The following is a 21726-nucleotide window of genomic DNA, read 5'->3' as shown; positions in this document are numbered from 1 at the left end:
GATCTCCCACCTGAGATCACAGTCTTGTACTTGCCTGCCGAGAGCTGAAAAGTGAGAGCGTGCGCGTGCACATGATCTCCTCTCTCCAGCTCTTGCTGTTGACATTGTCCGTAGCGATTTGGGCAGTGTCACAGCGATGTTACACGCCCCCTTGCCAATTACCGCCCCATTGGCAGTTCATGGGGTTATTTAAATATCGGGCGCCAAATATTACAGCACAGATATCTAAGTAAGGAAAGAGGGTAGGAAAAAAAATATAAAGTGCCCCAGAGTTTGTGCAGCCCTGACCATTACACGCTGCACTCTTTTTAAAAAACTTTTGACATGTCAGAAGTTTTGATCAGTGGGGTCCGAACACTGAGACCCCCCCCCACTAGTCGCTAAAACGAAGCAGCAGAAGTGCTCGGGTGAGCGGTGTGCCGCTTCAATTCTGTTTGGCTTTCCTTGGAGCAGTACACCACTCACTCGGCTGAAAGTCGATCATAAATGAAGCGGCACAGCGCTCACCCGAGCACTTCTGCTGCTTCGTTTTAGCGATCGGTGGGGGCCTCAGTGCTCGGTCCCCCACCGATGAAAACTTCGGACATGTCACTATGATATATAAAGATATCTATTAATGCGATTGGTGCAAGTTTTAATTACTTTTTATTGAAAATGATTTGCACTTTTTAAGATACAGCTGCTTTGTATCCTGTATACAGAGCAGCTGTATATAGCGCTGAGACCTGAATACATTAGGTCACCTATTACTGATCACATCTAAGTTATATGAACAAAGGAACGGGGAGTGGGAAAAGTAGTGTGTTACATCAATGTTAAAAATAAAAAATACTTTATTGAATAATTATTAAAAACAATGTTAGATGAAAAAAATTTTGACGTTGTGCCAAAGTCCCCTAGATTGGCACACTGAGACAATATTATGTCTAAATTAATTGCTTCGTTTTATTAAAGATATATGTGTCTAGCCTCCCCCTGTGTATATGCGAGGAGGCTCTGCAATAGTCCCTGATCCAGAGATTAAAGTGTTAATTATTAGCAAATGGCTGTCCCCCTCAGTATCAATGACGAGACAGTCAACCTGCATATGACACTAAAGGTTCCTCCAACGGGCTGTAATTAAAGCCCTGCGGTGGAGAAATCCCTGCATCAATACAACCATATGGGTTGTATGTGCATGTGTCCCATGCAAGTAGACACGGCACAGCAGAGTTGAGACTGTTGCGTGCTAGCTAGTCCTCTATGTATGAGCTTGACATAGCAGAGCTGTAACTGCTCCGTGAGGAAAACTCTGCAGGAGGAGTAACTGATCAGATAGTGTGCTCACACAGTGATCTCCAGTCCCACGTAACCATTAGTATTCTGCCTGTCAGGCAGTTGTATCACTAAATCGAGGTGTGTTTACTTTGTGCAGATAAGGCTGCCGAGGTCAGTCACATACACATGGGAAGGGTTGAGAGAAGGTGAGCCGCGATCAGCTGTTTGAGTGTATTCACAGCTCAAACATAGCTCGGCATAGCAGAGTTGTGACTGCTACGTGAGGACAATTCTACAGGAAAGAGTGTGTTCTCTTTGTGCAGACTATGCTGCCAGAGTCAGTCACATACACATGAGAAGGGTAGAGAGTAAGTGAGCTGCGATCAACTGTTTGAGTGTATTCACAGCTCAAACATAGCTCGGCATAGCAGAGCTGTAACTTGCTATGTGAGAACAACTACAGGGAGGAATAACTGACGGGCAGGCGGCCACACAGGTAGTGTGCCTCAGCAATGATCTCCAATCCCACGTAACTGTAAGTGTTCTGCCTGTCAGGCAGTTATATTACTAGATCGAAGTTTGTTTTCTTTGTGCAGATCAGGCTGCCGAAGTCAGTCACATACACATGGGAAGGGCTGAGAGGAGGTGAGCCGCGGTCAGCTGTTTGAGTGTGCTCGCAACTCAAGCATAGCTCAGCTCCGTCCCTCCATGTATTGTGACCGAGTCTGCAGCCCAACATGCGGTATTGACGTGCTTAAGTCCCTGACCAGGGCAGATATTCTGCCAGATAAATGATTCAATCAAATTGTTATTTGAACAGTACGGAGCAATGTGTGACCATCTAACATTGTGATGATTTTAAAAGACACCCGACGCGCGTTTCGCCGTTTCGCCGGTACTTCCGGCTTCTTCATCACAATGTTAGATGGTCACACATTGCTCCGTACTGTTCAAATAACAATTTGATTGAATCATTTATCTGGCAGAATATCTGCCCTGGTCAGGGACTTAAGCACGTCAATACCGCATGTTGGGCTGCAGACTCGGTCACAATACATGGAGGGACGGAGCTGAGCTATGCTTGAGTTGCGAGCACACTCAAACAGCTGACCGCGGCTCACCTCCTCTCAGCCCTTCCCATGTGTATGTGACTGACTTCGGCAGCCTGATCTGCACAAAGAAAACAAACTTCGATCTAGTAATATAACTGCCTGACAGGCAGAACACTTACAGTTACGTGGGATTGGAGATCATTGCTGAGGCACACTACCTGTGTGGCCGCCTGCCCGTCAGTTATTCCTCCCTGTAGTTGTTCTCACATAGCAAGTTACAGCTCTGCTATGCCGAGCTATGTTTGAGCTGTGAATACACTCAAACAGTTGATCGCAGCTCACTTACTCTCTACCCTTCTCATGTGTATGTGACTGACTCTGGCAGCATAGTCTGCACAAAGAGAACACACTCTTTCCTGTAGAATTGTCCTCACGTAGCAGTCACAACTCTGCTATGCCGAGCTATGTTTGAGCTGTGAATACACTCAAACAGCTGATCGCGGCTCACCTTCTCTCAACCCTTCCCATGTGTATGTGACTGACCTCGGCAGCCTTATCTGCACAAAGTAAACACACCTCGATTTAGTGATACAACTGCCTGACAGGCAGAATACTAATGGTTACGTGGGACTGGAGATCACTGTGTGAGCACACTATCTGATCAGTTACTCCTCCTGCAGAGTTTTCCTCACGGAGCAGTTACAGCTCTGCTATGTCAAGCTCATACATAGAGGACTAGCTAGCACGCAACAGTCTCAACTCTGCTGTGCCGTGTCTACTTGCATGGGACACATGCACATACAACCCATATGGTTGTATTGATGCAGGGATTTCTCCACCGCAGGGCTTTAATTACAGCCCGTTGGAGGAACCTTTAGTGTCATATGCAGGTTGACTGTCTCGTCATTGATACTGAGGGGGACAGCCATTTGCTAATAATTAACACTTTAATCTCTGGATCAGGGACTATTGCAGAGCCTCCTCGCACATACACAGGGGGAGGCTAGACACATATATCTTTAATAAAACGAAGCAATTAATTTAGACATAATATTGTCTCAGTGTGCCAATCTAGGGGACTTTGGCACAACGTCAAAATTTTTTTCATCTAACATTGTTTTTAATAATTATTCAATAAAGTATTTTTTATTTTTAACATTGATGTAACACACTACTTTTCCCACTCCCCGTTCCTTTGTTCATATATCGATAATTGGTGGTGTACACCTAGTGTGAATTACTCCAACATATTATATATAAAATTGTAAGAGGGTAATACCTATCTAAATATATCACATCTAAGTTATGAACTTAGATGTGATCGGTAACAGCTCGATCCTGCAGGACTCGCTGACACTGAATCAGTCAGTCCCGCTGACCTGACGGATACAGCGCTATATACATTATATAATATATTTATTTTAATTAGCGGGGGCAGGATTATGGGGAAGGATTAGGGCCTGTTCACATCAGCGTTGGCTTTCCTTTCCGAGGTTCCGTGGGAGATTTCCGTCGGGTGAACCCCGCAACGGAAAGTCAAACTGAAACCACAGCTTCCGTTTCAGTCACCATTGAAATCAATGGTGACGGAAACATTGCTAATGGTTTCCGTTTTTGTGACTGAATCAATAGCGCAGTCGACTGCGCTAATGGTGACAGAAACGGAACTGTGGTTTCAGTTTGACTTTCCGTTGCGGGGTTACCTCCGACGGAACCCCAGAACGGAAAGCCAACGCTGATGTGAACAGGCCCTAAGGCTTCTTTCACACTAGCATTAATATACGTTTACCTCTTTTCCGTCAGAGGAAGAGAGGATCAATACGTTAAACGGAAAGCAACGGTTCCATTAGAATTACCATTGCTTTCAATGGTAATTATTTTGTATCAGTTGCTTTCCGTTTGTCTCCGTTCACTAAGTTTCCGTTTTTTTTTAAAGGAAACAAAAGTGCAGTCTGCAGAACTTTTATTTCCGTTCAAAAGAACGGAAACCTAGCGAACGGAGACAAACGGAAAGCAACTGATACAAAAGAATTACCATTGAAAGCAATGGTAATTCTAATGGAGCCGTTGCTTTCCGTTTAACGTATCGATCCTCTCTTCCTCTGACGGAAGAGAGGTAAACGTATATTAATGCTAGTGTGAACAAAGCCCAAAACAAGATATTAATATAAAAAAAAAAAAACCCCAGCTGGGATTTGAACCAGCAACCTTCCATGTGTAAGGCAGACAAGCTAACCACTACACTATAGAAGCTGTCAGTCAATGTGTCTGAAACTGTAGTAATTGAGGGTTTATTTAATGACAGGCACTATTAGTCTCTCCTGTCTCTCTGCTGCGTGTGGGTGGTGACTGGTCAGAGACTCACAGTCAGACTGGCTGCCGCATGCAGTGTGCACTGGGAGTGACTGTGAGACTCACCAGTCACAGCCCTGATTGTAGCTTTCCCACGCTAATTAAGCACAGGAAAGCTACAAAGCCAGGAGTATACTGCAAGGGGGGGGGGGTCTGGGCGTTTTACTGACAGCAGAGGGCTCTATAGGGGGGAGTTATCCCCCCACCATAGAGCCCTGACTAGTTACTATACTAAAAAGGTTAGGGGGGTCTGAGCATCTGACTGACTGCTCTAAAGGGGGGGGGGGGCAGAATCCCCCCCCCTATAGAGCTCTCTGCAGTAAGTCAGACAGACGCTCAGACCCACCCCCACCCACACTAATCCTTCCATTATAGTGATGTGAGGGCTCTATGGGGTAGATTATTCCAGCCCCATAGAGCCCTCTGCTGTCGGTAAAATGCCAAGACTCCCCCTTGCAGTATACTCACGTCATGGGTCCCGGTCCCAGCAAGGCAGGAACTTACCTCGTGCTGCTCGTCGCTCCTCCTGCAGACTTGCTCCTCTCTGGCTGCATGTGCTGTGTACAGCATCAGAGAGGAGGAGGAGTGTTACAGACGTTCGGCACGTCTGCTATGTGCGTCTGCATGGCCCCTCCCCCCGGTCCAGTCCGTCCCGGGCTGAAAATGCCGCCCCCCCCGTTTGGGTAGGTGGTGCCGCCTGAGGCCGTCGGCTCACCTGGCCTCATGGCAGATGCGGTGCTGCCTGCTGCCCCTATATACCCTGCTGCTCCTTATATACACTGCTGCACCTATATACCGTGCTACCCCTTATATACCCGGTTGCCTCCTATATACCCAGCTGCTCCTTATACACCCTGCTGCCTCATATATACCCTGCTGCCCAGATATACCCTGCTGCCCCTTATATACCCTGCTGCCCCTATATACCCTGCTGTCTCCTTTCTCTACTGCCACCAATGATAATCTGAGTATGTGAGAAGAGGGAGGGGAATGTCGCAAGTGGCACAGGCAGTCGGTTCTTGATCACGTGCCTGTGTCGCTCATGCCGCTAGTGTGGAATTCGGACGGCTCTGCAGTGTAGTGACAGTCCAGCCCCAGGCAGGTATTAGTTAGAACAGAGCAAAAGCTTGAAATAATTGCACTACAGTAGGCACTAGTATTTTTTTCAGCCAGCATTAAGGAACATTGGGGTTAATGCGACCCACATTAACCCCAATGTTGCCATTATGTGAGGGAAATGAAGTCACTTATTAATGTGAGGCACGTGGTGTTATGAATTTTAAACCTCCATGTGCCTCACATTAATAGTAATTAACCCCATCATGTACCTCACACATTAACCCAATGTAGTCCATTATGACTGTGAGTGAGGTACTTGATGGAGGTACGTAAAAGGAAATCCAAGCACAATATGTGTAAAGGTTGTCAGCAACCGTTGCCAGGGGATTGGGACCAGAGTTTCTGCTCATCTTGCAGACCTCCTGAACAATCCTTCCATACTGAAGCCCTTGGGTTTCTGTCCTGGTTTAAAGATCAGATACCTTTCAGGAGATTAAGTCGGCTGCTATGCTGAAAAAATCTAAAAGGTAGAAAGCAGACGCCCTCTCTGCATTTCCCTTCCGAATATGATCTTTCGGAGGAGGATCTGGATTCAGAGGACTCTGATGGGAAACCCTTAGAGAATATTTATCTGTTAGATAAAGACAAGGTCCCGCACTTGCTGAAAGCAGTCAAACTGACCGTTGAGACCAATAAAGATGTGTCTCTTAAAACCAAAAAGGAACAACTTTATTATTTTCCGGTCAATAAAGACAGAGTCCTTCCCTCCCATCCTGTTATTACAGATTGGGATAAGCCGGAGAGGCTCATTGATCAAGGGGCGATGTTTAAACACACCTACAAAACAGATCCCAAGTTTAGTTCTAACTGGGATGTTCCGCCCAAAATTGATCTTGCTGTCGCTAGATTGTCGAAGAAATCTGTGTTTCCTTCAGAGGAGTCCTGACTCTTAAAGGATCCAATGGATCGCAGAGCTGATTCTATATAAAAAAAAAGCCTACTCATCGTCGGCTGCGGCGTGTAAAGTGGCATCAGCTTCCATCCCGGTTGCCAGAGCCCTTCATACATGGCTTAGTCAGCTCTCTCAAGATCTGGAGGAAGGTGTACCGAGAGAGAAGATCTTGCACAATATCCCTCTCATGAAAGCAGCTGCAGAATTTTTGTGTGATGAGCCTCTGGATGTCTTGAAGTGCTCTTCCAGATCCCTGGCTCTCTCTAATAACCCTCTGGATCAAGCAATGGACAGGGGACGTGCCATCTAAGAATCATTTCTGTTCCCTACAATTTCATCTCTCTTCGGCCCTCAGCTGGAAGACATCCTTAAATTAATAAAATGATGAAAAAGGGGTTTCCTTCCCATGTCCTCCAAAGAGCAGGAGGGTAACCCCTCCTTCAGGAAGAAGTCATCCTTTCAAAGAAATCCTAACTTATGACGCCAAGAGAGGAGTGTCCAGTAGGTGGAAGACTAGGAAAGTTTGTTCACCTATGGCTAAAAACGTCCACAGATGCTTGGGTCAGATACACCATCCAGAATGTCTATTCGCTAGAACTAAACACTGTTCCAAAGAACAGATTCTGTATAAATAGAGGAAGAAATCCTATTGTTCTCAGTCTTATTCAGGACTACATAAGGAAGGGAGCATTGGAGGAAGTCCCGTATCATCAGCGGGGTCGGGGACTGTACTCCCCTATCTTTGCCGTTCCAAAAAAGGAAGCCAAGTCGCGGTTAGTAATAGATTTAACATATCTGAACCAGTTCTTTGTAAAGAAAAAGTTCAAAATTGAACTTTTGGAAACTCCCGTTACGTCCAGATCTCCTGCTAAAGGAGGATTGGTTTCATCCCACGTTAGACAGGTTACAGTTAACGGCATGGAAACTGAACGACAGTCTCTAAAAAATAAGGGCTTCTCTGATGAAGTAGTTAATACCCTATTAGCCTCCAGGAAACCCAGTACGACGAAAATATATTCTCGAATATGGCTTATATTTTCAAAATGGTGTTAGGTCAATGACAGGTCCCCAGATACAGTGTCCACAGTATTACAGTTTCTGCAAGAGGGATACCAGAAAGGCCTCAAGCCCAATACATTAAAAGTGCATTTAATGGCCATTAATGCCAATTCAGAGGGGAGGTTCTCCAACCATCCACTGAGTACCAGATTCCTGAAAGCAGTTAAAAAATTAAGGCAATCCTCTGCCCTCTTGGGAATTGCCCATTGTTTTGAAGCACGTCAGCCGTGCCCCATTTGAGCCGCTTCATAGTATAAGCCTTAAGCTACTCTCATATAAAACTCTATTCTTGATAGCAATTACCTCCGCAAGGCAGATTGGCGAATTGTAAGCTCTGTCCTGTAAAGAGCCTTATTTCCCTCGAGTGTGTTATCCTTAGAACAATGCCAGGGTTCTTACCAAAAGTACCATCCAGCTCCAACTTAAATCAAAAGATAGTTTTGCCGGTCCTATCAGTAGACTCAGCCTCTGATACCCCTATTGATTCACAATGCATAGATGTAAGGAGGTCCCTACTTGCCTATCTAGAAATAACGGCCCCCTTTAGACAATCCAAAGGGCTGTTTCTCCAATTTCAGGGGCCAAATAAGGGGGAAAAAGCCAGCAAAGCCTCACTAGCTAGATGGCTCAAAGAAATCATCAGGGACTGCTACTCCTTGGAAGGCCTAGAGTCCCCCTTAGATATTCAGGCCCACTCAACCAGGTCCACATCCACATCGTGGGCAGAAAGATGCCATGTCCCCTTAGACCAGGTCTGCAAAGCAGCCACTTGGTCTTCTTTCTCGACCTTCATTAAACACTATAGGCTCGACTTATTTTCTTCTGAAGGTTGCTTGTTAAGTCCCTTAAGTGTGCTGCCGTAGGACGATCAGGAAGTGGAAAATTTACCTAAAATTCTCATTTCCTGGAGTCCGTAGGCAGCACAAGTTTCCCACCCTATATATATATATATATATATATATATATATATACTGCCGCATACGTTACGCTTTCTGAAGGTATTTGGGCTCTATTTAAGGTTACCTGGGACCTCCTAAATGTTTAATTGATTACTGCTGAGAAATATGTCTATAGTTCACTGTGTATTAGAGATGTCTGGTTTGTTTTCCCTAGTATAATTCAATTTATCACTGGTTCATATCGTTAGGGATATATGCTTTGAATGGGTAGCGATGTCAATGTAATTGATTAAAAATACAACCTGCCTATGTTAGATAACTATGCAGATTGCAATAATATTATTACTTGCTTCAAGTGCAGATGCACTTACATTGCCACTATAGACTCTGTGACTTGCTGGATAACTGAGGTATATATACAAGAAAGCCTATAATTTGTTTAAACCGGATACACAGCTGATATTAGATACTGGATTTTTTGTCTTGGATTTTTCTATTTTTATTGATATTTTATAATTTTTTATTAATCCAAATAGTCCAACAGTAATCCGGATATGGGCTTTAAATACCACCAGGGGTGGTCACCCCGTTGGTATATTAGTTTAGCCTAGTAGATGCAGTTAGAGTTCGTTCTCTGTCTGCTGCACCTGCATATTGTTGTACTAGGACTAGCTGGCTGCGCTGTATGAGGATGTGGACCAGTATATATTTACTGGTTCAGCTGCTAGCTACTAAGCCCTTATAAGGGCTAATGCCTCGTACCAGTCAGTCACAGGAATTGCCCTACGCGTTTCATTGCTATCAATGATATCTGCCGCAATTCATCAGGGGCCTGCAGTTGGTAAGTATTATTTATTTATTTAATTATTAGTGTGCAATGCATAGAGAGACATTCAATCATGCCCAACGTCGGTTCAGTTTGCTAGCCGGCTAGCAAACTGAAGCGCTAATAATTAAATAAATAATACTTACCAACTGCAGGCCCCTGATGAATTGCGGCAGATATCATTGACAGCAATGAAACGCGTAGGGCAATTTCTGTGACTGACTGGTACGAGGCATTAGCCCTTATAAGGGCTTAGTAGGTAGCAGCTGAACGAGTAAATATATACTGGTCCACATCCTCATACAGCGCAGCCAGCTAGTCCTAGTACAACAATATGCAGGTGCAGCAGACAGAGAACAAACTCTAACTGCATCTACTAGGCTAAACTAATATACCAACGGGGTGACCACCCCTGGTGGTATTTAAAGCCCATATTGTTTTAACAATGTAAAGAGTGTATTTCTGATTAATTTAATGTTATCTTCATTGGAAAAAACTGTGCTCTTCTTTCAAAAATAAGTAAATTTCTAAGTGACCCTAAACTTTTGAACGGTAGTGTATATATATATATATATATAGCACACAAGAAGACAGCAGCACTCACATAGAAATAATCGACCAGGTGCCAGGCAAAAACGTCCCGATCCTCGGACGTATAATCATATATAGCAGAAGAAAATTTGCAGCACTCCAACATGAAAAAAATGGTGGTTTATTCAATCCAAAATAACAGCAACGTTTCAATCCTACAATAGGATCTTTATCAAGCCAGGCTTGATAAAGATCCTATTGTAGGATTGAAACGTTGCTGTTATTTTGGATTGAATAAACCACCATTTTTTTCATGTTGGAGTGCTGCAAATTTTCTTCTGCTATATATATATATATATATATATATATATATGAATGGATAATAATAAATTAGTATTACTTGGAACATGGAATAATCACAAAAGCAAAACACGGCGGCCGACCAGAAGTGGTCATAGTTTGACAGACATAATGGATGAAGTGTTTGCTAGAGTAAGCGTAGTTAAGTATAATATAAAATATTTAGGGATAAAGATCAATAGAGATCCACACTAAATATACCACTCCAAATATGACCTAATCATTGGTAAAATTAAGTCTGAATTAAATAGATGGAAGGATCTTCCTTTACAAATAAATAGCAGAATTCAACTATTGAAAATTATCAGCATTGTTAGGATCACGTATCCTATGCAAGTTTTACCTTTATCCTATCTTCTGGAAATCTTATCTTTATTCTATCACTGCTTGATATCTTTTGATTTTGAAGGGAAGTATGCATGATGTGTCTTTGATCTGATGCACTAAGTTTCCTTGGCCGATCACTGGTTCTACGGTCCTCAATGTTGCCCGTTTCTTTGTGCTTCTTCAAAAGAGCTTGAACAGTACATCTTATTACCCCAGTCTGCTTTGAAATCTTTGCCTGGGAGAGACCTTGCTGAAGCAGTAGAACTACTTTGTGTCTTGTTGCTATGCTTAGTCTTGCCATGGTGGACCTGTGACATGAAACTGTCCACCTCACCTTTGTAGAAGAGTTTGGCTATTCTTCACCCAGTTTTAATCCTCCTACACAGCTGTATCTGTTACGGCTAATGACTATGTTTTAACCTACATATGAAACTGATGATCATGTGACAAACATGATAACATCACTGCTGTTGCCACTGTCATTGTTTCAGTGTAAGCAAAGACCGACGGGGACAACAGGTTTGTCAGTTTTGGAATGTCAGGGATTTAAAGTGTAGCTAAACGTTGGACAAACTTCTGACTTGTCATAGTGACATGTCAGAAGTTTGTATTGGTGGGGGTCCGAGCACGGAGACCCCTACCAATCGCTAGAACTAAGCAGCTGAAGCATTCGTGTGAGCGCTCAGCTGCTTCGTGTCTGTTCAGCTTTTTCCGGAAATAAATGTATCGGTATACGGACTCAATAGAAAGTCTATGAGTCCGTACTACGATACATTTATTTCCGGGAAAAGCCGAACAGAAACTAAGCAGCTGAGTGCTCACACGAATGCTTCAGCTGCTTCGTTCTAGTGATTGGTAGGGGTCTCCGTGCTCGGACCCCCACCAATACAAACTTCTGACATGTCACTATGACATGTCAGAAGTTTGTCGAACATTTAGCTACACTTTAAAGTTGAGTAGGTGCTTATCTGTTATTGTATGCCATAATCAGGAGCCAGAATTTTGTTTTTTCAATTTTAACCGAATATCTGCCGAAGTGATCAAAGTACTATGTGCACATATCAGCTTGACTGGTACGGAGTACTCTGGTAGGTTCCCCAGAGAAGGGACCGTCAAGAATCGTAATAATCCTGTGTTCCAATGGAGACTTAAGATTAATTAAATATTTGATATATTTCTGAAAATTTTTGAAGCACATTTTGTTTATTCTCCTTCATCCCTTATATACTGCTACATGTTACACATTACTATAGTCATTAAACAGGAAACAAGATGACAATACCTTGTCTAAGGCTTCACCTGGCGATGCATCCAGTGACTGTCCAAGCAGCAAAAAGTCTGATATACCATTTGCCACAGCCAAGATGCAGTGGCCTCCTGAAATTAAAAGCACTAGAAATGGAAATTCTACTTGGTGCAATAAACGAATAGTTAATGCATGAGCTTCCATATGATGTATCGGGATAAAAGGTTTGTTATAATGTTTGACCAAGTTTAAACTGTATGAAAGACCGACTCCAAGACTTAATGCAAGCCCAGGCTTCACTGTTGTAGCAATGGCCGAAACATCATGCAGAGAGATGCCACTCGACAAAACGGCTTCATTAACAACTCTGTCAATGTTATCTTTATGAAGTTGTTGCGCCACACTTGGTATAATGCCTCCTGTTCTGCAATAGAAGAAATTTTTTTGAATAGCAAAACAAAACACTTGTAGAACATAAATAAATTAGATATACCGTATGTCTATTTCCAGCCGTACTAACTATGTAACTATGTAATTCTCTGGTCCATACACTGTTTTTCAAACAATATGAACAAAAGATTTAGATTACTTACCCCCTCAATTACCAGCCGTTTTGGGCTTTCAGGACTCAGAAATTATTTTAGTTTTTTCAGTGTGACATTTCAAGAGCCATAACTTTTTTATTTTTCCATTGACATGGTGGCTTTTTTTTGTGGGATTGGTCTGTTTTATTGGTACCATTTTGGGGTATAATTTCTTGAATAACTTTTCTTAACAAAAAATTAGGGTGAGTGACGTGGTCATAAAAACAAATATGCCAGTTTTTTGTTTTTTTTTATGCCATGCGCCCTGAGGTATAAATAAATATTATGCAAACTCTATTTTATGGGTCGTTACAATTTCAACGGTGCCCTATGTGTATTTTTTTTTATTGTTTGCAAATTTGAAACATTTAAATATATGAAACTTTTTTTTCGCCCACTAGGAGACTTGAAGCTGTGATAATTTGATTGATTGTATAATGTTTTGCAATACATAGTATTCCAAAGCATTATTGCCTGTCAGTGTAGCATGCCTCCGGAATGGCCTAAAAGGCACTTAGCTATGACAAACCTGGGGACCTTTGATAGGTTAACCGCACCTCGCGATCCCAGGGCAGGGCACAATTGGCAGGCAGAGGGAGCCCCCCCCCCCTCTGTCAAGCTCTTTAACACCTTCCCGACCGCCCACTGTCTTTTGACGTCAGGCGGTGCGGGTGCTTAATCTACAGAGACGTCTTTTGGCGTCGCTGCAGATCAGGCTGATGAGCGCTCGTGAGAGCGCTCGTCCTCTAAGCAGGAGCTGTTACTAACAGCTCCTGATCTTAGAGCAGCCTCCTGAACACAGCTGGGGGCGGCAAACATTCCAACCCCAGCTGTTTAACTCTTTGATTACCGCGGTCCGTGACCGCGGCAAGATCAAAGGGAATTCCCCTCTTTGATCGCATCACCGGGATTCCAGTGATGCGCTCAAACACCGGGGAATCCCTCTGCAGTTAGCCCTGGGGACCTACAAAGGACCCCAGGGCTGTCTGTTCCATGTGCCTGCTGTTCGGGCACACTATGTGCTGCCCGATCAGCAGCCTGTGTCATAGTGACACAGTGTAATGTATTAGCATACAGGAGTATGCTAATACATTACAAGTAAAAAATAAAGTTACAAATAAAGTTATCCCTTGATGGGATTAAAAAAAAAAAAGTAAAACAAATAAATAAATAAAAAAAGTCCCAAAAAGAGTCTTTATTTTGCATAAAATACATTGTATTGTCCCTACACTAAATAAAAACAAAAAACCTACGCATATTAGGTATCTACACGACCGTAATATTTATTTAATGTGAAACGTGAACGGGATAAAAAATAAACAAAAAAAACTATTCAGAGAATCGCTTTTTCCTATATTAACGGCGTAAAAAATATTTTTTTTACCACCAATCTGTGAGGAAAAAAAAATACTATTTTTCTCGCATAAAACAAGGCCTCATACAGCCACGTCAATGAAAAAATAAAAAAAGTTATGGCTGCTGAAGCGCAGAGAGGCAAAAACAGAAAAATTGAGCTGGTCTTTTCAGGCCCGGTCATTAAGGGGTTAAATGCCACAGTCCCTATTGACTGCAGCATTTAATGGGTTAATAGCAGAGATTAGAGGTTTCTCATTACAGCAGGAGCCCGGCCGTCAATCGCCATCGGGCTTCCTCTGTTAATCACGCTGCCACAGCTTCTGTACATGTACATTATAGAAACTTTAGTTAAGACTCTTCATTACATACAGGTACGTCATGAAGGCTTAAGGGGTTAGAGAAATACATCTGTAAGATATTGCCCAAAACAAATCTTTACTCATAATCAATGGAAAAAGAGATGAAATTGGCTCCAAACCAAAGTGACAGCCACCACCTTGGAGCAACACCCTGGATTGGAGAGAACTCTAATCTCTCCTGTCTAACCCTGCTGATGCCTCTAGTGAAAATGCAATTAACAAAGGAAGTTGGCTCCTTCTGTACCCAAGATTGTCAGCTTTGGCTGAAACAAATACAAGAAGAAGAATAGTCTGCATTATTCTGGTGTGGTTCAAGTGGAAAGGTAGCTGCCTACATTGTAATAAAGAAAAGCTCCAGGTACTCGGGTTCTTCTACTTGTTTTCTTCTATATTTAGCATACAGTGAAGGAAATAAGTATTTGATCCCTTGCTGATTTTGTAAGTTTGCCCACTGTCAAAGTCATGAACAGTCTAGAATTTTTAGGCTAGGTTAATTTTACCAGTGAGAGATAGATGATATAAAAAAAACAAAAAAAAAACTGAAAAATCACAGTCAAAATTATATATATTTATTTGCATTGTGCACAGAGAAATAAGTATTTGATCCCCTACCAACCATTAAGAGTTCAGCCTCCTCCAGATCAGTCACACGCTCCAAATCAACTTGGTGCCTGCATTAAAGACAGCTGTCTTAAATGGTCACCTGTATAAAAGACTCCTGTCCACAGACTCAATTAATCAGTCTGACTCTAACCTCTACAACATGGGCAAGACCAAAGAGCTTTCTAAGGATGTCAGGGACAAGATCATAGACCTGCACAAGGCTGGAATGGGCTACAAAACCATAAGTAAGACGCTGGGTGAGAAGGAGACAACTGTTGGTGCAATAGTAAGAAAATGGAAGACATACAAAATCACTGTCAATCGACATCGATCTGGGGCTCCATGCAAAATCTCACCTCGTGGGGTATCCTTGATCCGGAGGAAGGTGAGAGCTCAGCCGAAAACTACACGGGGGGAACTTGTTAATGATCTCAAGGCAGCTGGGACCACAGTCACCAAGAAAACCATTGGTAACACATTACGCCGTAATGGATTAAAATCCTGCAGTGCCCGCAAGGTCCCCCTGCTGAAGAAGGCACATGTACAGGCACGTCTGAAGTTTGCAAATGAACATCTGGATGATTCTGAGAGTGATTGGGAGAAGGTGCTGTGGTCAGATGAGACTAAAATTGAGCTCTTTGGCATTAACTCAACTCGCCGTGTTTGGAGGAAGAGAAATGCTGCCTATGACCCAAAGAACACCGTCCCCACTGTCAAGCATGGAGGTGGAAACATTATGTTTTGGGGGTGTTTCTCTGCTAAGGGCACAGGACTACTTCACCGCATCAATGGGAGAATGGATGGAGCCATGTACCGTCAAATCCTGAGTGACAACCTCCTTCCCTCCACCAGGACATTAAAAATGGCTCGTGGCTGGGTCTTCCAGCACGACAATGACCCGAAACATACAGCCAAGGCAACAAAGGAGTGGCTCAAAAAGAAGCACATTAAGGTCATGGAGTGGCCTAGCCAGTCTCCAGACCTTAATCCCATCGAAAACTTATGGAGGGAGCTGAAGATCCGAGTTGCCAAGCGACAGCCACGAAATCTTAATGATTTACAGATGATCTGCAAAGAGGAGTGGGCCAAAATTCCATCTAACATGTGTGAAAACCTCATCATCAACTACAAAAAACGTCTGACTGCTGTGCTTGCCAACAAGGGTTTTGCCACCAAGTATTAAGTCTTGTTGCCAAAGGGATGAAATACTTATTTCTCTGTGCACAATGCAAATAAATATATATAATTTTGACAATGTGATTTTCTTTTTTTTTTTATATATATATATAATCTATCTCTCACTGGTAAAATTAACCTAGCCTAAACATTCTAGACTGCTCATGTCTTTGACAGTGGGCAAACTTACAAAATCAGCTAGGGATCAAATACTTATTTCCTTCACTGTATATGCCAGTACATTAGCCTGTGTACGGATAGTACACAGGCAGTTGTTAGGACATACCTAAGTATGCCCTAACAACAGGAAATATGGTAAGACAGCCCTGGAGTCCTTCAATGGACCCTGGGCTGCCTGCCCAAATATGGTATGTCCCTCAGTCGTATCACAGGGATTCCCTGTGACGCGATCCATGGAGCATCCCCCCTTCTCATTTTCCTCCTGAATGCTGCGGTCAGCTTTGATCGCAGGATTCAGGGAAATAGAGGCGTAGATGAGAGGCTTCTCTGATCTCCGCCATTAGAGCGGGACTGCAGCTGTGTAATACAGCCATTGCCTCGCTCCTGACAACTAGTGTGCGGTCAGCATGAGGTGATGCGGCCGGCGCTGCACTAGAGTGCGGCGGCGCAGGCACTGAAGACAGAACATGGGGGTGTTTTGCAGTGCGCCCGCCATGTTCTGTCCTCAGTACTGGCAATCATTAGTGCAGCGCTGGTCGCATCACAACATGCTGAACGCGCACACACACTTGTCAGGACTCAGGAGCAGGGCAATAGCTGTATTACACAACCACAACCCCGCTCTCAGACATTCATGTGGTACAAAGCTAAGTGCAGCGACACAGCTTAGTATGGAAATACATGAAATAACGGTATTAATTTGTTTGAGGGTGTACGGCATCGAAACAGTATCGAAGTTTCGATGCATCATGCATCCCTAATCTGTGCCTGACATCACAAATGCTCTTTTGGCTGAATGGGCACAAATTCCCACATACACACTCCAAAATCTTGTAGAAAGCCTTCCCAGAAGATTGGAAGCTGTTAGAGGCGCAAAAGAGGGTCCAACTCCATATTAAACATAAATTTTAGTAGTCAATTTAAATCAGATCTATAACAGAAATCATATTAGAAATTATGAATTGCTACTATAGCTCCTTCATGCCCAAATGGGCTAATGAATTAGGGATGTACTTCCCATATTGTGTATACTTATTCTGACAGGTTAAAAAAAAGACACAGGTCTATCAATCTCAACCTCTCTCAATCAATTATACACCATTTATTGCTAGATTAATTATAAACCTCAATGGCATTCGTAATTAAATAAGCATCTAGTCCTTTTTAAAAAATCTGACATAGTATTTGCCTCTTGGGGTAGAGGATTCCATAGATTGACTACTCTATAAAGAACCCTTTCCTATATTTGTGTCAAATTGCCTTTCCTCCACACGCAATGAACGTCCTCTGGTCCTTTGTAAAGTCCTTGGAAAGAATAAATCACAAGCTAGTTCTCTGTATTGACCACACATATACATATACATATTAATAAGCTCTAAGGAGTCTTTTTTTTCCAAGCTGAACAAGCCAAATTTTTCTAGCGTTTCATTATGAGACGAATAAATGTATACCACTATAATTTATAGTAATCCAACAGATAATTGATACAATATGTCTTTAATAGCTCCAATAAAAAAAACTGTATAACAGCTGTCTCATTAAAATCAATTAAATCACATAAAACTGACTGAGGTGGTGGTCACAAGTACAATGTAAAGTCAATAGATAAAAGGTGCAATCAACAGGCCACAAATATATATGCTATTAGATCAGGCCTCCGGGTCGCCCTATATTCTCAGGCTGTGGTAGTTTATGCAAGCCTGTTTGCTGCTTTTAGGATTTTTATTTAAGACCGAACGTAGAAAACTTGTCTTCTTAACCCCTTAGTGACCACTAATACGCCTTTTCACGTGATTCACTACTGGGCTTTAGGCTAGGCTGACGCCTTTTCACGTCAGCCTAGTCTAAGTCCTGCACGGGTCTCCCGTGCAGGCAGGAGCCGGGGCTCTGCTGTCTGATGACAGCTGAGCTCCTGCTCCAACGCCCGCGATCGAAGTTTACTTCGATCGCGGCCGTTTAACCCGTTAAATGCCGCCGTCAATAGCGACCGCGGCATTTAACTTTGTTTACAGAGGGAGTGCGCTCCCTCTGTCACCCATCGGCGGCCCGCGAATGAAATCGCGGGTCTCCGATGGGGTGTCATGGCAGCCGGGGGACTGATAAAAGCCCCCAGGTCTGCCCTGGACATATGCCTGTTAGGACGCGCCGGAGGCACGTCCTAACAGATTGCCTGTCAGATTTACACTGACAGGCAATAATGCTCTGGTATATGAAGTATACCAAAGCATTATAGCAGCGATCTGAACATCGCACAGTAAAGTCCCCTAGTGGGACTAATAAAAGAAGTCATCAAAGTGAAATAAAGATTATTAATTAAAAGTACAGTAAAAAAATAAATAAAACCATTTTTTTCCATAAAAAGTGGTTTTATTTAGTAAAAGTGTAAAAAAAAAAAAAAAAGTACACATATGTGGTATCGCCGCGACCGTAATGACTCCATTAATAAAGTTAATATGTAATTTAAACCGCAAAGTGAACACCGTAAAAAAAAAACGCCAAAAACTATGGCGAAATTGCAATTTTTTTCCATTGCCCCCCAAAAAAGTCATAATAAAAATGAATCAATAAGTCCCATGTACCCCAAAACAGTACCATTCAAAACTACGTCTTGTCCCGCAGAAAACAAGCCCAAAAAATCACTACATTGATGGAAAAATAAAAAAATTACGGCTCTTGGAAAGCGACGATGCAAAAACAAATAATTTTAGTTCAAAAGTGTTTTTATTGTGCAAAAGTCGTAAAACATAAAAAAACCTCCACATATGTGGTATCGCGGTAATCGTACCGACCCATAGAATAAAGGTCACATGTTAATTACGTCGCACAGTGAACGGCGTCAATTTAAAAACGCATAGAACTATGGCGGAATTTCAGGTTTTTTTTATAATCCCCCCCAAAAAGGTTAATAAAAAAGTTAATATAAAAATTCTATGTACCCAAAAATGGTGCCATTAAAAAGCACAACTAATCCCGCAAAAAACAAGTCCTCATACAGCTATGTAGACGAAAAAATAAAAACGTTATAGCTCTTTGAATGCGACTATAGAAAAACGAATAAAATAGCTTGGTCATTAAGGCCTAAAATGGGCTGGTCACTAAGGGGTTAAGTTCAGGATTCTACTGACATTCTCAAACGATTGGATGGCATAGTGATTAAGGACTTGGTGTCTTGTGACGCGGAGTCCCTATACACCTGTATTGAACACAGTCATGGCCTACAGGCAGTCAAATTTTTCCTGGAAAGGGACCTCATTGACTTATTGGTAACATTGATGGAATTTGTCCTTTGTCATAACTATTTTGTCTTCAAAGACAAGTACTACCTACAGTGAAGAGGGACTGCGATGGGGGCATGTGTGCCCCCTCATATGTAAAACTCTTCCTAGGTTTTTGGGAACGTGATGTGGTGCAAAATCTGATGGATAGTCTGAGTGGACAGGTAGCATCATGGATGCGGTTTATTGACTAATGTCCTGTTTGTCTAGCAAGGATCTAGAGAAGAGCTAGATACATTTATTACTCTACTTAATCTAAACCAGGTGAACATCAGATTAACTTGGACAGCAAAGCAAGTGTAATCTCATTTTAAATGACAGTTTACAGCTTAATCTCGCGAGATTACGCTTGCCTTGCTGTAAATCTCACACAAACGTTACCGAAGTGTCAGGATTCTGAATAGACATCACGTCCTGGCTGGTAGTGATGTCTATTCACCGTCAGGACACTTCAGTAACGTTAATGTGTGAGTAAGTGACAGCACATAGTGAACAACGCAGGATCACTATGTGCAGAGTAACGCGAGATTACGCTTGCCTTGCTGTAAATCTCACACAAACGTTACCGAAGTGTCAGGATTCAGAATAGACATCACGTCCTGGCTGGTAGTGATGTCTATTCACTGTCAGGACACTTCAGTAACGTTAATGTGTGAGTAAGTGACAGCACATAGTGAACAACGGAGGATCACTATGTGCAGAGTAAATGAATGGAGAGAAGTGTATGACGCTGATTGGTTAGCATCATACACTCCTCTGTGCAACGCCCACTTGGTCAAAAAGGAAAAACACGCCCAGTTGTCCATTAAAAAAAAAGTCATTAGCATAAAGCTAATATAGGTCATAACTCCGTCAAAAATGATCGTTTTTCTAAATAAAAAACACTGCTGTAATCTACATTACAGCGCCGATCACATTATGTACAAGATAGGGAACTTATAATGTGGTGACGCCTCTTTAAGAATTCGTGAAATAGACAAGCTCTCTTTGGGATCTCATGGAGGCAATCTATTCAAGCGATTGGAACAAGTTGAATGGCGTTGGATGGTAAAGCTGCATACCCAACCTCCCTTGGGTTTGAATGAAAAGGTATCCTTTGTTTTTCACTGGATAAATACCAATGGGAATTTTTTGGTTAGGCTCTAACCAAAAAATTCCCATTGGTATTTATCCAGTGAAACACATATATTACTCAAGGGAAAAACCACGTATATTTACTATTGCACAGTGGAAAAGGTATCCTTTGCACCTTTTTAATAATAAGGCTTCTTTCAATATTTGGGACAGTTCCCAGAGGTATCCTTATTGTGAAAGTGATTAGAATATGTTTAAATTATTACATTTTGTGTAAACTTCATCTTGTATGGTGGCGTTTATTTTGGATATTTGGAAGCCATCTTGTGGCCTGAAGAATCCATTTTGAGGTTAATAAGTCATTGTAGCGTCCATGGCTGCGGGCCATCCGGTTTACTTACCTCCCGATACCCGCAGACATGGTCCGCTGTGTCCCGTGGGGTGCACGCGCACGCTCGTTCCCGCTCTTAAAGGGCCAAAGCGCACACATTAAAACAATCATCAACTCACATGATTTCCTGGACTATAAGAAGGCCTCTGCCCTTCTGATCCTTGCCTGAGCGTTGTTTTTCATATCCTAGTTTGTCTAAGCAAATGGTCTCCTAGTGTTTTCCAGTTCCAGTGTTCCCTGTTCCTGTATCCCGTGCTATCCTGGTCGAGTGCCGTGCTGAGCTGAAGTCGTGCTGTGCTGTATCTACGCCTGTCCTGCTGCTCCACGCCCGATGTCTACCCGCTGCCTAGTCCCAGGCGAACCTGCCTTGCTACTGTCCAAAATGGCACAGGTACTTTATATGAACTGTGACCTGCGCCCTGTTGGCCAGCTGCCACACCGCCAAGGTGGTACGGGCCAGTAGGTCCACGAACCCAACGTGACAGTCATGTTGCTGTAAAGCGATTACATCTATGTCAGCATTGTCTAAAACCATTCTATGTTTTTTCTTTAGTAAGTGTGTGTTCACATCAGCGTTCGTTTCAGTTGAGGGGTTCTGTCTGAGGTTTCCGTCGGGTTAACCCCTCAGCGGAAAGGCAAACGGAAACCTCAGCTTCCGTTTCCCCCACCATTGAACTCAATGGTGACGGAAACCTAGCTAATGGTTTCCATCTGTCACCGTCGTGACAGGGTGCCATCGTTTTGATGGAATCAATAGCGCAGTCGACTGCGCTATTGATTCCGTCCGAAACCGTCAACGGAACCCCTC

The 21726-nt window shown here is 42.8% G+C and overlaps 1 protein-coding gene across 8 annotated transcripts in view; it reads right to left on the bottom strand.

Moving 5' to 3' along the window:
* OSGEPL1 (O-sialoglycoprotein endopeptidase like 1) overlaps window positions 1-21726 on the bottom strand; it is a 118813-nt gene that overhangs the window by 60204 nt on the left and 36883 nt on the right. For all 8 annotated transcript variants that reach the window (XM_075831269.1, XM_075831271.1, XM_075831272.1 and 5 more), the window contains exon 3: window positions 11957-12344. In XM_075831269.1, the coding sequence (XP_075687384.1) occupies window positions 11957-12344 (388 nt within the window). The remainder of the gene's footprint in view (window positions 1-11956; window positions 12345-21726) is intronic.

Source organism: Rhinoderma darwinii, chromosome 6 (assembly GCF_050947455.1).
Source record: "Rhinoderma darwinii isolate aRhiDar2 chromosome 6, aRhiDar2.hap1, whole genome shotgun sequence".
Lineage (NCBI taxonomy): Eukaryota > Metazoa > Chordata > Amphibia > Anura > Rhinodermatidae > Rhinoderma > Rhinoderma darwinii.
Note: the sequence above shows the minus strand (reverse complement) of the source record. Positions and strands in the feature narration are given on the sequence as shown.